Consider the following 16,715-nt stretch of genomic DNA (forward strand, 5'->3'; position numbering starts at 1 on the left):
TGTCAAGCCAGTTTCTAATTCCTACAGCACTCCCACCAACTGTGTCACCTAGGCAAATCACCTAAATTCTTTACCTCACTTTCTTACCTATAAATAACATAACCAGTCCATAATCCAATACCTGTCATTTCCAAATTCCAAAACCTCTGAAATGAAAGTTCCTTTTGAACTCTTGTGGCAAATTCTTTTTAACTATCAAGAGGCTGCTTACAATCTCTTTAAAAGTATGAGTATTCATATGGTTAGCTGCAAAAATAGTAATGTCTTTTGCTTATGGGGTGCTACCCTAATACAGGTGTTATGTGGTATAGTTCACTCACTATACTTCCTTTCCTTTTTTCTTTTTTTTTGAGACAGAGCCTCAAGCTGTCGCTCCGGGTAGAATGCTGTGGCATCACAGCTCACAACAACCTCCAACTCCTGGGCTCAAGTGATTCTCCTGCCTTCTCCTCCCAAGTAGCTGGGACTACAGGCGCCCACCACAACGCCCAGCTATTTTTTTGTTTGTTTGTTTGTTTGGTTGCAGCCATCATTATTGTTTGGTGGGCCCGGGCTGGATTCGAACCCGCCAGCTCAGGTGTATGTGGCTGGCACCTTAGCCGCTTGAGCCACAGGCGCCGAGCCCATCCGTCCTTTCTTTAAAAACAAAAAACAAATCTAACTTCCAAGGTACATCCGGCCCAAAGATTTTGGATGAGGGATGAGCACCTGTAGTACTTATCTCCCATAAGACCATGTAAGGGTTACACTTGTAAGGTGCTAGCACAGAGATAGTCATCTTACAATAGTCAACAAACACTACTCCTGTACTTGTCTGCCCTGTCCCCAAACTACACATGGTCTTAAGCCCCTCCTGATAGCAGACCAGGAACAGCAGAAGCCATTCTTCAACTCATATTTGGTGTCCACACGACTCCCAGCACAGTGGCCTATACCTAGTAAACACTCAAGATTGGCTTAGTTTTTAAAATAAAGTAATTCCAGAAGAAACAACTGAAATATCCTCTCTTACTCTCAATGATTAATTGATGAAATGGAAACTCATATCATTACTAATCAGTGGTGGGTAGAGGGTATGGAAAGGAGCAAAAACAGACCTACTGGGATTATCCTTGGTTTGAAATTTAGGACCTCTCAAGATGTTCAGAAGTAATTCATCACCAAACGGTAAAGCCAGAGCTAGAATAAGAAAAGCTAATTATAAGAGTTCTGGCCTAGTGGAAATTAATGGGCACTATAAACTACCTCCAAAGGCCACCCAGGGCATCTCCTGCACAGAGTGTGGAAGACATTCGTCACTAATTCCAAGGAGATTAAAACTTCTGGCCTACGGAAGCTAGAGCTGCTGCAGGGAGCCCAGCCTCTTAAGTCATCCTAAAGTACAAAGCTGATCTAGCAATAAAAATGATGAACTACCCAAGCAACCCTTGGTTCTCTTCTCTTAAGTAACAATTAAGTATGGCCAAGGCACTCAAAGGACTACAAAATGCCTTCCAGAAAATATAGCAAAATTCTATAGCAACTCACCCTTCAATGTTCTTCACAGGATTCAGATACCCCAGAGGAAAACCCCATGACTCAAAATCATTACCAAAAGGAAGAGTTTGCATCAATGCCCTTGGCAGTAAAGCAGGTCCTCGTCATCGTCCTCACACCACAGTCACAAAGAGGGTCTCAATTGCATGCACTTGATGCTTAGGATGTAGTGATAGGGCAGGACTCTGTCATCATCTAGTCCACCAGTTATCAAAGGATGGTCCACTGAGCCCTAGGAATTCCCAGACCCTTTTACAGAACTTGAAACTATTTTCTTTGTAATAAGATGACATGATTTGCCTTTTTTCATTGTGTTGTCTTTACATGCAAAGCAACAATGGGAAAAACCACTGGCCCTGCAAATGAGTCAAGGCGGTGTCACCAAACTTTACTACCCTGTTTCCCTGAAAATAAGACAGTGTCCTATTTTAAGGTGTGCTCCCAAAGATGCACTAGGTCTTATTTTCAGGGGACGTCTTACCTTTCCTGTAAGTAGGTCTTATTTTCGGAGGATGTCTTATTTTCGGGGAATCAGGGTAGTACTCTGGTGCTATTCTTCACCACCAGGCACTTGCAATAAAAATAAATGAATGAAGTGCCAATTTCACTGAACAATGTCCATACTAATTCATAAAAATTACTGATTTTACTCAGTCTAGACTCCACTGCACACATCTTTCAGTATTCTGTGTGACCCCATGCAGGTACACATAGGCACTGGGTTGAGCGTAGAGGATGAGTTGGCAGCGTGCAACCATCTAAGCTGTGAGTGAACTTGCTGAATACTCCATGGGACCAATGACGACAAACAATGGTTATTCAGCACTGAGTATTTGGCAGGGTTTTTTTTGAAAATCAGTTGAGCCTATTGCTTCAGGAGAAACAAACGGTGCGTGTCATTGTAGTGATAAAACACCAGCTGTCAGGTAAAAATTAAAATTTTGGAAAACTTACATCTGCTATGGTGAGCTGGAGTGCTCGGCAATACTTAAAAACTTTTCCAATGAATATAATTTTTTGGTGTGATCTTTTTTAATGATAAAATGTCTCCACATTTTCCAAATGTCCATCCATCACGTTAGTAAATCATGCAGGGTAAAAACTTCAGAGTGGAGACAGACCAATGGAAATTGACAGAATACAAAAAGTTCATTATTATAGTTTTAGATTGCACATTAAGAAACTATATCTTGTCTAGTGTCAGCTTAGGATCAAAGAAGAATACCTTAACTTACTGAAAAGGCTACTAAAATATTTTTCCCTTTTCCAACTGCTTATCTGCGTGAGATAGATTTTCTTCATACACTTCAACCAAAACACCATATCATAACAGACCGAATGCAGAAGCCAAATGTTAAGGAGATTTGCAATAACCATAAAAGAATGTTGGCTTGGCACCCATAGCACAGTGGTTACAGCGCCTGCCACATATACCAAGGCTAGTGGGTTCGAACCCAGCCCGGGCCAGCTAAGCAACAATGACAACTGCAACCAAAAAATAGTCAGGTGTTGTGGCGGGCGCCTGTGGTCCCAGCTACCTGGGAGGCTGAGGCAAGAGAATTGCTTAAGCCCAAGAGTTTGAGGATGCTGTGAGCTGCGACACCATGCCACTCTACTGAGGACGACATAGTGAGACTCTGCCTCAAAAAAAAAAAAAATGCTACTCAACTCACAAATGTTTTGTTTTGGAAAATATAGTTAACACAACTGTCTAGTCCCCTCCCAAACCTGTTTCACTGATGAGGCAACTCTGACTGAGGGTTCCTATACTGAACCCTACCCACTGTGCCAACTGGGCTCTCTGGAGCCAAGTCTACACCACTCGATACAACAAAGCACCAAAAAACACACCCCATGCACTACATACACAAAAACACAACAGAGTTCCTGTTCTCAGGGGGCTTAGAGCCTAAGCTCAAGCCTACTAACAGGGTTCATCTCCCATGAAAGTAGGCTATTCCAACATCCGTATTTGAAGAGATCTCTTACATTTTGCAAACCTCCAACAAGACTGAACATCTCCTAACGTTTTAATTTCCTCCAAACTCTTCACCTTCCTAGCCCTTTCCTCTGGATCGGGTCTCATTTATAAATGTCTTCCTTCAACAAGACACCTGGGATAGAACATGACATCAAAGTGTGGCTGAAATCACACAGAGGCAAGCAGACCCTCTCTTCCTCAATCTGGACACCAAGACTGTATGATCTGAAATCCCAGAGTCCCAAGGGGTCTATCAGCTAGTCTAACAAGAGGCCACAGGCAAGAGAAATAAAAACCTTGACCAAAGATCCCACAAGATGGAGGGAAAAGGCAGGGAGAAGATCCACTGCTTTCTGTCCTAATTACACATGAATGGAGAGAGTAGTGCCACTCTCTGTACCTGAATTAAGCATATGACAGATAAGGGAGCACAGGTGGCTGGCCATGGACACAGACAAGTGTCCATGGTTTGCCGGACATTTTTGGTTTGCTGAGGCTGCCTGATTGGATTGATACTACACTTTTGAGTTTGATGTTAGATTTCACTTTATTTGTTTTGCAAACTCCTGTTCATTTTTTCTCTAATTTGGTTTAATCCTCCTGCCTAAGAGAACCCTACCATGGTCCCTGCTTATGGGAAACTATAAAACAATAATGTTAAATTTTTAGAGGACTTATTTGTGAAAGAGAAAATATAAAGGCAGAACACACACACAAAAAAATAAAGTTTCTAATCCCTTTTAATTCTCATGATTGTTAAATTGTTTTTTAAGTTTTTCTCTAAACTTGGACAGGTACTCCACTCCTGAATTACAAAGACAAAGCTGGATAGGTGTGTTCTCACTTGGCAAAGGAATATAAAACCATGCCATCTGCTTCAAAGACAAGCTGGGTAAATGAAGGACAGGAAGATGAGGGCTGCTCAAGCCCCACGGGTCACTGACAGTAGAGACAGGGAGAAGACAGAGGCAGGTCTCCCATCCCCCCACATCCCACCATCTTGGGCTGTCCTATAGGACACCCCAAATAAACCCAGGTGCTCCTGAACCCTGGCCCAACACTCACCCTCCAATTTCAGAACAATAGAAAGTGCAGCAGTCCCACCTGTGGGGAGCTGGCGGTGGGCCCAGCCATCATACCACGCACAATCAGGCCAGACTTCAGCCTGGTCTTCTCTCCCATCCTCTTTGCATCCAAGGAAGGCTCTGATGAATGATGCCTTTCCATGTGCCCCCAAACAGAAGCCGAGGTGGGGCTTCCACTTGGGACCGTCTGCATGGGCTTACTTTTGTGTGAGGGTTTTTTGGATGACACCAAATTACCAAGTACATCTCTATCAAGATTTTCATGTCTGTAAGAAAGGAATATGTCCATTAAAAGAAATCCATTCTACAGGCACTCATAGCAAGCTTATTAATAAATATATGATGATTTCTAAACAGGCAGTGCTTTATCATGAAGAAAAAAGAATAGAAAATACTTTAGTACCAAGTATGAAAGAAAGAAAGAGCCAAAGAAGTTGAGAAACAGTGAGAGCAAGAAAGGAATGAGAAAGAACAAGACAGAAAGCCCAAAAACTAAAGCAAGAGACCCAGGTGAAGGAGAATCTCACCTGTGCTCACTCAAAAGCCAGCACTCCTCTGACACAAGCTCAGCTATTTGCTACCACTGGGCTCTGGCTTAAATGGGAACTGACACCTACATTATGGCAATGTGCTCACCAAGCACTCGGTCACACGTGGGAGTGTGGTCTGCCTGCTGTGAGTGTGGCATATCAAGGAACAGGCTGGAGCTAGCCTCGGGAAATCTGGAAGGGCTCTCAGTGAAGATAGCACTTGAACCTGAGAGAATCAGGAAACAGGAGGTACCCAGGACAGTGCCTGGGCACCCACACTCAGAACTGTGAGACAGGACATGCTCAAGTGAGCAGCAGGGCTGGTCACACAGGGGTGTCCACAGGTTATCCTAGGAGTTTGGATTTTATCCTAAAAGCTATGGGGAATGTCTGAAGGCCTTTCTGTAAGAGAACAGTGTGGCCAGACTTATTCTGTGGAAAGCTCACACTATCTTAGAGGATAGATTGGAAAAGAACATCACCAGAGGCCTAAAGTCAAGGAAGAGCCCATGCAAGTTATCCAGGAAAACAAAGGCCTGGTGAACTGAGGCCCTTGCCAACAGGGCAGGGAAAGGGGGAAAGAATCCAGCATCACTATGGATGAAGAGCTAACAGGACTCAAGGATACAGAAAATGACACATGAGGAAGAGTCAAGGAGAACACCCAAGGTTTTGGCTGGAGTAAGTGGGTAGGACTCAGGAGCTTTCAGTGTTTCCTTGCCTTTTTTTTTTTGTATTGGAAATATTTAATTTCCCAGCCAGGCAGTATGCTCTTCAGAAGAGGAGCTTCTTCATACCACCTTATGACCATTCACATGTTCAGCTTTGAGCTGTTTGCTATCATCCCACTTTTTGGCAGTTAGACACCCATGCCCTGAGCTTCAGCTAGCCTCAGAAAAGAAAATGCTTTCAACAGGAACCAAAGAAAATACCCATTCCCAGGAAGTTTTTTTGTTGTTGTTCTTTTTTTTATTATTAAATCATAGCTGTATACATTAATGCAATCATGGGGCACCATACAATGGTTTTATATACCATTTGACATATTTTCATCACACTGGTTAGCATAGCCTTCCTGGCATTTTCTTAGTTATTGTGTTAAGACATTTATATTCTACATTTAGTAAGTTTCACATGTACCCGATGCACCGTAGGTGTGATCCCACCAATCACCCTACCTCCGTCTATCCTCCCTCCTCCCCTCCCCTCACTCTTCCCCTTCCTCATATACTTAGGTTATAACTGGGTTATAGCATTCATATGAAAGCCATAAATTAGTTTCATACTAGGGCTGAGTACATTGGATGTTTTTTCTTCCATTCTTGAGATACTTTACTAAGAAGAATATGTTCCAGCTCCATCCATGTAAACATGAAAAAGGTAAAGTCTCCATCTTTATTTAAGGCATAATATTCCATGGTGTACATATACCACAATTTATTAATCCATTCGTGGATTGATGGGCACTTGGGCTTTTTCCATGACTTAGTAATTATGAATTGGGCTACAATAAACATTCTGGTACAAATATCTTTGTTATGTTGTGATTTTTGGTCTTCTGGGTATATGCCCAGCAGAGGAATTACAGGATTGAATGGGAGGTCTATTTTTAGATCTCTAAGTGTTCTCCAAATATCTTTCCAAAAGGAATGTATTAATTTGCATTCCCACCAGCAGTGTAGAAGTATTCCCTTTTCTCCACATCCATGCCAACATCTCTGGTCTTGGGATTTTTGTGATATGGGCTAATCTTACTGGAATAGAGTCCTTCACTGTTTTTTCAGCTAGATGATATCTCAAAGTACTTTTGATTTGCATTTCTCTGATGATTAAGGATGATGAGCATTTTTCATATGTCTGTAGGCTGTGCGCCTGTATTCTTCAGAGAAGTTAATCTTAAGTCCCTTGCCCAGCCTGAGATGGGATCACTTGTTCTTTTCTTGCTAATACGTTTGAGTTCTCTGTGGATTCTGGTTATTAAACCTTTCTCAGAGATAAACCTGCAAATACCTTCTCCTATTCTGAGAGCTATCTGGTTGCTTTACTTACTGTGTTCCTGGCTGTGCAGAAGCTTTTTAGTGTGATCAGGTCCCAGTAGTGTATTTTTGATGCTGCTTCAATTGCCGGGGGAGGGGGGGTCCTCCTCATAAAATATTCGCCCAGACCAATATCTTCAAGAGTTTTCCCTACAATTTCTTCCAGTATTTTTATAGTTTCATGTCTTAAGCTTAAATCTTTTATCCAGTGAGAGTCTATCTTAGTTAATGGTGAAAGGTGTGGGTCCAGTTTCATGTCTTCTACAGGTAACCAGCCAGTTCACCCAGCACCATTTGTTAAATAGGAAATCTTTTCCCCACTGAATGTTTTTAATTGGCTTGTCACAGATCAAATAATGGTAAGTAGCTGGGTTCATCTCTTGGTTCTCTATTCTGTTCCATACATCTACCTCTCTGTTTTTGTGCCAGTACCATGCTGTTTTGATCACTATCGATTTACAGTATAGTCTGAGGTCTGGTAGCATGATTCCTCCTGCTTTGTTTTTATTTCTGAGTAATGCCTTGGCTATTCAAGGTTTTTTCTGATTCCATATAAAATGAAGTATTATTTTTTTGAGATCTTTAAAGTATGACAGTGGAGCTTTAACAGGGATTGCATTAAAATTGTATATTGCTTTGGGTAGTATGGACATTTTAACAATGTTGATTCTTCCCATGAGCATGGTATGTTTTTCCATTTGTTAACATTTTCAGCTATTTCTTTTTTAGAGCTTCATAGTTCTCTTTATAGAGATCTTTCATGGCCTTTGTTAGATAAACTCCCAAATATTTCATCTTCTTTGGCACTACTGTGAATGGAATAGAGTCCTTGAGTGTTTTTTCAGCTTGACTATTGTTGGTATATATAAAGGCTATAAATTTATGGATGTTGATTTTGTAACCTGAGACACTGCTGTATTCCTTGATCACTTCTAAGAGTTTTGTAGTAGAATCGCTGGTGTTTTCCAGATATACAATCATATCATCTGTGAAGAGTGAAAGTTTGATCTCTTCTGACTCTATGTGGATACCCTTGATCTCCTTTTCTTCCCTAATTGCGGTGGCTAATACTTCCATTACAATGTTAAAGAGCAGTGGAGATAATAGGCAACCTTGTCTGGTTCCTGATCTGAGTGGAAACGATTTCAATTTAACTCCATTCAATACGATATTGGCTGTGGGTTTGCTGTAGATGGCCTCTATCAGTTTAAGAAATGTCCCTTCTATACCAATTTTCTTAAGTGTTCTGATCATGAAGGAATGCTGGATATTATCGAAAGCTTTTTCTGTATCAATTGAGAGAATCATATGGTCTTTGTTTTTTAATTTGTTTATGTGCTGAATTATACTTATACATTTACATATATTGAACCAGTCTTGAGACCCTGGGATAAAACCAACTTGGTCATGATGTATAATTTGTTTGATGTGTTGCTGGATTCTGTTTGTTAGGATCTTGTTGAATATTTTTGCATCAATATTCATTAGTGATATTGGTCTATAATTTACTTTTCTTGTTGGGTCTTTTCATAGTTTGGGGATCAGGGTGATATTTGCTTCATAGAACATGTTGGGTAATATTCCTTCTTTTTCTATATTTTGGAAGAGGTTTAGTAATATAGGTGCCAGTTCCTCTTTAAAGGTTTGGTAGAATTCTGACATGAAGCCATCTGGTCCCAGGCTTTTCTTTTTAGGGAGATTTTGTATGTTTGATGCTATTTCAGAACTTGATAGAGGACAGTTCAACATTTCCACTTGATTCTGGCTAAGCATTGGAAGGTGACGTGCTTCCAATTATTGGTCATTTTCCTTCAGATTTTCATATTTCTGAGAATAAAGTTTCTTATAATATTCATTAAAGAGTTTTTGAATTTCTGAGGAGTCTGTTGTTATTTCTTCTTGGTCATTTCTGATTGATGAAATTAGAGATTTTACTCTTTTTTACCTGGTTAGGTTAGCCAAAGGTTTATCGATTTTATTGACCTTTTCAAAAAACCAACTTTTTGATTTATTGATCTGTTGTATAATCCTTTTGTTTTCAATTTCATTTAATTCTGCTCTAATTTTGGTTATTTCTTTTCTTCTACTGGGTTTGGGGTTGGAATATTCTTCCTTTTTCAGTTGCTTGAGATGTTCCATTAGGTTGTTAACGTCCTCTCTTTCTGTTCTCTTGAGGAAGGCTTGCAGTGCTATAATTTTCCCTCTTACGACTATCTTTGTAGTATCCCAGAGGTTCTGATAATTCGTATCTTCATTGTCATTTTGTTCCAAAAATTTGGTAATTTCCTTATCTCATCTATGAGCCAGCTATCATTCAGCATAAGGTTATTTAACTTCCATGTTTTTGTATGAATATGCAGATTCCTGTTGTTACTGAGTTCAACTTTTATTCCATGGTGGTCCGAGAAGATGCAAGGAATAATTTCTATTCCTTTAAATTTACTGAGGTTAGACTTGTGACCTAATATGTGATCAATTTTGGAGTATGTTCCGTGGGCTCATGAGAAGTAAGTGTACTCAGTTTTACTGAGATGAAATGTTCTGTAGATGTCTCTTAAATCTAAATATTGATGGTTAGGTTTAAATCTAAAATTTGTTTGCTTAGCTTCTTATTGGAGGATCTATCCAACACTGCCAAAGGAGTGTTAAAATCTCCAACTATTATGGAACTGGGGGAAATCAAGTTGCTCATGTCTGTTAGAGTTTCTCTTATATATTGAGGCACATTTTGGTTGGGTGCATAAATATTAATAATCGAAATCTCATCATATTGAGTATTACCTTTCACAAATATGAAGTGACCATTCTTATCCTTCCTTACTTTTGTTGGTTTAAAGCCTATTATATCTGCAAATAGAATTATAGCAACTGCTATTTTCTGGTTTCCATTTGCCTGAAATATGAACGACCATCCTTTCACCCTGAGTCTACATTAATCTTTTAAGGTAAGATGAGATTCTTGTATGCAGCATATATTTGGCCTGATTTTTTGCATCTAGTCAGCCAACCTGTGCCTCTTTAGAGGACAGTTTAAGCCATTCACATTAAATGGAGGATATTGATAAGCCTGGTAAAATTTTTGGTATTAAGTTTTTTCAAAAGTCCAGTGAACATTTTTAATCCTTTTGCCACTGTGGAAGTTGGAGTTTGATCAAAAGTTTCTGAGTGAGTTTACTTTTGTGGTAGAGGATTGGGCTGGTCATTATGGAGGATAGGTCTGAGAATATCCTAAAGAGCTGGTTTCGTTATGACAAATTTCTTCAACATGTGAATGTCATTAAAGTATTTAATTTCTCCATTCTAAATGAAACTCAGTTTAACTAGATACAGGATCCTGGGTTGAAAGTTATTTTGTTTTAGGAGATTAAAAATCGATGACCACCCTCTTCTGGCTTGAAAGGTTTCAGCAGAGAGATCTGCAGTCATTCTAATATTCTTCCCTTTGTAGGTTATGATTTTCTTACGTCTGGCTGCTTTCAGAATTTTCTCCTTCATAGTAACTTTAGTGAAGTTAATGATGATGTGCCTGGGGGATGTCTTATTCGGGTTGAGTTGTGCTGGGGTTCTGAAACTGTCTTCTATCAGAATTTCAAAATCCCTTGGCATGTCTGGAAAATTCTCTTTCATAATTTCATGGAGAAGAGCTTCTGTGCCTTCTGAAGCCACTTCATCACTTTCAGGGATTCTGATGAGGCAGATATTACCCTTCTTCAAATTATCCCAGAGCTCTCTGAGAGAATGATCCATTTTTGCTCTCCATTTCTGTTCCTTTTTGAGAGTTTGGGAGTGTTCAAAAGCTTTGTCTTCAATGTCAGAAATCCTTTCTTCTGCTTACTCCACTCTGTTACTGAGGGATTCTACTGTATTTTTCAGATCTTTGAGGGCTTCAAATTCTTGCTTCAATGTGTCAAAATCTTCAGTGATCTTGGCTTTAAATTCATTGAATTCTTGAGACAACTTTTGAATGTTGAAGAGAAATTTCTCCTCGAATTTCCAATTCCCACTTTTCCTCCATTCTATTAATCTTGTTTGCAATCCAAACTCTGAACTTGATTTCTGACATCTTGGCCATCTGTTTATGAATGCCATAGTTACATCTGCCATATCTTTCGGGGTGGGGGGATGATCTACTCTGATTATTCATGTTACCAAAGTTTTTCCGCTGATTTTGCCCCATGATTATTTTACACCATTTGACTAGATGACTGGATAAAGAAAAATTGGGTTTGGGGCTCCAGGAGTAGTGATTAATCAGCCCTTTGCCCAAAAGCTGGGACAGGTGTCTATACCTTTTCCCCTGGAGCTTTGCCAAGCATCTGTACAGTGCTACGGTCTGAGAAACTAGGGACCTGCTTGGTGTGGTGGGGCTAAGTGGCTCTGTCTTGTTTTCAGCTCGTCTCTGTCCTATCCTAGTGAATCAGTTACTCTGGGTTAAAGTCTCAGCTGTGGAGAAATATTAGCAATTAATTCACCCTGCTCCCCACAGGCAACAATTGGAAAAGGAAAATCAAATCTTCCTACAACCACACATCCAGGGTACCACTTGGATAGTCCTCGGGCAATTGGCCCAGTTCAAGAGGTCCAAATCAATTGTCTCAGTCAGCACCTGTCTTAGGTCGGAGAGTTTAAAAGGTCTCTGGCAACTAGATCACAGGGGTCTGCTGACAACTCAACTCAAATATGACTTGCTCTGGTGCTCCGTGAGGTCAGGAGGACCCACCCAGCAAATAGATTAGTCTGGGAAGGTTGATGCCTCCTTCCCCACTTTGCACCTCTGTCACACTCAGTCACTGATAACCCCGCAGGGCTGTGACCAGTTGCCTCCAATGAGCAGATACTCCAGGGGTTTGCATCTGCCTGAATCACAGGGAGATCTATGTCTCCTCAGCCAGGTCCCTGCTCTCTGCCACTATCCAGCAGGGGGAGGTGAGGCCTGACAACCTCAGGTGCTTGATGGAGGCTGGGGCTGTTCACTCAGTTCTAGCCCTGCCCCTGATTGATGTTACTGACAGAACAGAACAACTTTGCGGAATTTGTTTCTGTCCCGGCTAAATCCCCCTGCAGAAGAGAACCTGTTTTGAGTTCACAGAACCTGCGCCTCAGGCCCTGTCTTTGCTGCTGCCCAGCAGTTTGTATTTGCAGCACGATTAGCTGTCAGTTCTTGCACCCTACCCTCCCTTGTCTAGGCTGATGATTCCCTGGGGGCTGGGTGCGTCTTAGGCTCAGTAAAGTGGTCCTCTGGGTCAGCCCCGCTCTGGGAGTCTGCTGACACTGCGCATGCATATTCTAGTCCCCGCGTTCCACCCAAGCCGGTACCACCTCAGGCAAACCCTTTACTCACGGGGCCTGTGTTTCCATCCCAGATCTTTTCTGCCAGTGGTTGCCACTGCAGAAGATGCCTGGCCTCCTCTGGTTGCCCAGAGAGACAGGGGGTGTGATTCCGGAATACCCAGGGTGAGCCCTATTATTGCCAAAAACAGCTGCTGCTCTGCGCCTCAGGGCACTGCCGTTCCGGTGTGGTTCCCTCTCAGCTGACCGTCCTCTCCTCACTCCCATGCCACAGAATCAGCACTGACCAGCAGCAGTCCCTGCCCTGTCTGCACCTCTCGAGATAATACCCAAGAATCTGGATTCCTGGGGGACAGGCTTCCAGACTTCAGAGAGAGTGGAGGGGAGTGCTGGGAGTTCAGAATTGCAGGTAGACAATATATAGTTTTATACAGTTTTATGCCTGGCAGGAAAGCACCACGGCACCCTTAGTAGGGGAAGTAGGTCCAGTTTTTAGAGGGTCTCTCCTGTGACATATAATGGGAGGACTTTTGAACTCTGCTCTTTTGTTTATGGGGTACTCTGAGCGGTTCTCACGGTGGAGGGGACTCCCATCTGCTTGGCGATGGATTTTGTACCTTTTGTTTGTATCCTTGGGGTTGCAGCTTGCCTCAGCAGGGTTGATTTGTGTTCTTCAATCTTCCCTCTTGGTGCAGCTCTAATCCGCCAGGTTACTTGCTAAATCTGTGTCCTTTAACTCTCCTTCTGGACAGGAGCCTCTGGGAAAGCTGGCTTCAGTCCCCATTCCCAGGAAGTTAAACATACTGTTGGTGACTACATGCAGTGCATTAAGGTTGTAATTTAATGTTCTCCAGATAATAGAGGCTTAGTCAAGAATACCAATTCATTTTCTTCCTGAGATTTCAAAAGACCTTATTTTTCCGATTTTTCACATCTCCACAGTGTTTTTTAATTTTTTTTTTTTGCCTTTCAGAATGCTATACCCGTTTTTAAGAAAATTAAACAAAGCAAGCCCCTGAACCTTACAAATCATGAGATTTAAAATAAACATTTTGAATCATAAGTATTCTCCATCACAAAGTAGTCTATTCTTACAATCTCTACAGGAAAATAACAGTTCTCCATGACAGAGCTTTGAAAGCACAAAATCTTTGTGGGAAGCTGAATAATGACTGCCCCAGAAATGCCACACCCTGATCCCTTGGATCTAGGAATATGTTACCTCATATGGTAAAAGGGATTTTGTAGAAGTGATTAAATAACAATCTTGAGATAAGGAGATCATCCTGGATTGTCTGGTGGGCCCAACATAATCACAAGTGTCCTTATTAGGAGATATGTTAGTGATAAAGTTAGGAGATATGTAGTATAAGGACACAAGCAGAGCTTGGAGTGATGTGCTTTAGGATGGAAGAAGGTTCTGGGAGACAAAGAACATAAGTAATCTGAATAAGCTAAAAAATAGAATGAAATGGACTCTGCCTACAGAAACTCCAGAATGAACCAGCCCTGCTGACATCTTGCCAATAGCCCACTGTGACTTCTGACCTCTAGAACTATAAGAGAATAAGTTTTTGTTGCTTCAAGCCACTATGATTAAATTTTACATGTCAGTCTGGCTGGGCTATCATGCCTAGTTGCTTAGTCAAATATCAGTCTAGATGTTTTGTGAAGGTATTTTGTAAATGTGATAAACATTTACAGTTAGCTGACTTTAAGTAAGGTAGATTAGCCTTAATGATGTGAGTGGGCCTCATCCTATCAAAGGCTTTAAAAAGTTCCCCAAAGAACCTTTTAAAATTATAACATTAAAATCTTATCTCAGGGTGGTGCCTGGGGCTCAGTGGGTAGGACTCTGGCCCCATATACTGAGGGTGGCGGGTTCAAACCCAGCCCTAGCCAGCTAAAAAAACAGCAGTGGCAACTGCAACAAAAAATATCCAGGTGTTGTGGCAGATACCTGTAGTCCCAGCTACTCGGGAGACTGAAGCAAGAGAATCGCTTAAGCCCAAGAGTTGGAGGTTGCTGTGAGCTGTGATGCCACAGCACTCTACCAAGGGCAACAGAGTGAGACTGTCTCAAAAAAAAAAAAAAAAAAAATCTTATCTCAGTTTGCAGCCTTCCAGACTGCCCTTCAGATTTTGGGTTTGCAAACCCTCATGATCACATATGCTAACCCTTTCAAATAAACCTCTTTATATACACATATATGTACATATGCATATATACACACACACATCCTGTTGACTCTGTTTCTCTGGACAATACTGACTGATAAGCCACTACATTTACAGTAATTTGTTATGTCAGCAATAGGAAACTAATACACAGAGTAAATGGGAAGAGATACCTGGCTTTGCTTGTTTCTGACAATGACATTCTCCATGCTGCATCTTCATCCAAAAGGTCATATATATTTACCAGTGTGGTCTCTGAACATCTCAACGGTAATTTGTTATTTTTCTTTGGAACTGAGAGTGCAGGGATTGGGGTTTCTTGAGTAAAACTGTTAGCCGTATTTTCAAAGTGATCCAGAAAATATCTGGTAATGAGTTCAAGATTTGTTTTTAGAGGATTTTCCTTTGCCTATAATTAGGAGAGAAAAACAAAATCATTAACTACATATACAGCTTCAGGAGAAAGGTGGAAAAAAAACTATCCCACATCTTTGGCATAAGCTTATTAACTCCTCATTCATACCAGCTTTCAGCAATTATTCACTAGCTGCCTATTACACATACTATGCTTACATATACTATGCCAGATAGGGATGCAGAGATAAGACAAAACTCTACCTGAAAAAAAACTAGCACCCAATGCATGGGTCAGGTAATTTAATGAATAATTATTATAAAATGTGACATTCAGCCTAAGCCACAAAGCAAGACCCTGTCTCTACAAAAAATAAAAATTAGCCAGACATGGTGGCGTGCACCTATAGTTCCAGCTACTCAGAAGACTGAGGCAGGAGGATCTCTTGAGCACTGGAGTTTGAGGTTGCTGTGAGCTATGATGGCACCACTGTATTCTAGCCAAGGCAACAGAGCAAGACCCTATCTCGAAAATAAAATAAAACAGTAAAATAAAATAAAATGTGATATGAATAGAGCAAATTTCCAAGCAAATTTCCTCCATGTATTTTGTTCCAATGAATAACTTTATAATATATAGACTTCCTTTCATTTAAAAAAAATTTGTAAGCATTTGGGGCGTGAACATTTTCATAACTTGAGAGCTCTGCATTCAACATTGGACACCAGCAATAATAGAAAGAACTGAGGCAGGAGGTTGATGTGACGGACATAGAGAGGCAGTTAGGAGTGACTCAGTTTACATCTGAACCCTTAAAAGAAAGTAAGTGGAATTCTTCAGTAGCGAGTTTTGGAAATAAATGGTATTAGTATTTTCCAGCTTTGCCCACATCAAATATTCTTTTTGGAGTTTTTTTGTTTGTTTGTTTGTTTGTTTATGGATTCCTACACTCCACTGAGACTTACTACGTCAAAACAGCAAAGATTGGAGCTCTGATTTCTTTTAAAATTCCCCTAAGTAATTTGGACAGACATAGCTATGCAAGCAATGAACTACAGGCAGGCCTCAGGAACCCAGCCTTGTGTCTGTTCCCAGCCCACTCACCAGGAAACACATAAGTTCTACTGACCTGTGGTCATTCAATGCTTTTGCAATCAAAGTAGTAAAGCATTTGACAAGGAACCTGGCAGATGGGGCCCTTGGGGCATGCCAAGTCCTCTCCTCTTTCTATTCCTCTTTTCTGTATCAGAACTCTAGGACTGAGACGCATAGCCATTGAGCTATGACCAAATTCAACAGATGTATCCAATAGTCAAAGTAAAGGATGGTTTTATTACCTTTTTTGTATGAGACAAAAAAAAAAAAAAACTATTTTGAAAAAGACAACATTTACCAGGAAGAGAGTTGGGGAAAAGGTATTATATGATTAATATGATTTATTTCAGCCTTCTTGCTTTTTCTCTCACTAAGAGAGATTCAAGGCCTTGGGTTGCCTGATTTATACCCGAAGCCTTTTTGTATCATTTGGTTCACCATAGACACAGCCTTTATATGAATCTAGATATTATTTTTCAAAAACTCAATTGTGCATAGGTATTTTTATCTACTATATTCCTAAAAGGGAAAAAAAAAATTACTGGGAATACTAGCACTAAATTGCTGGGCTTTCCTAGAATCATGCTACCCTTGCACTGAGTGAATAATAAAATTATTATGCAATAAGTAA

General features: G+C 40.7%; 1 protein-coding gene across 3 annotated transcripts in view; it reads right to left on the reverse strand.

The window, feature by feature from the left end:
• The window catches only part of MINDY4 (MINDY lysine 48 deubiquitinase 4), a 255,695-nt gene that overhangs the window by 90,863 nt on the left and 148,117 nt on the right, over positions 1–16,715 (reverse strand). For all 3 annotated transcript variants that reach the window (XM_053608563.1, XM_053608561.1, XM_053608562.1), the window contains 2 exons: positions 14,808–15,043; positions 4,622–4,868 (listed from right to left, as the gene is read on the reverse strand). In XM_053608563.1, coding sequence (XP_053464538.1) covers positions 4,622–4,868; positions 14,808–15,043 — 483 coding nt within the window. The remainder of the gene's footprint in view (positions 1–4,621; positions 4,869–14,807; positions 15,044–16,715) is intronic.

This window comes from Nycticebus coucang, chromosome 11, assembly GCF_027406575.1.
Source record: "Nycticebus coucang isolate mNycCou1 chromosome 11, mNycCou1.pri, whole genome shotgun sequence".
NCBI lineage: Eukaryota > Metazoa > Chordata > Mammalia > Primates > Lorisidae > Nycticebus > Nycticebus coucang.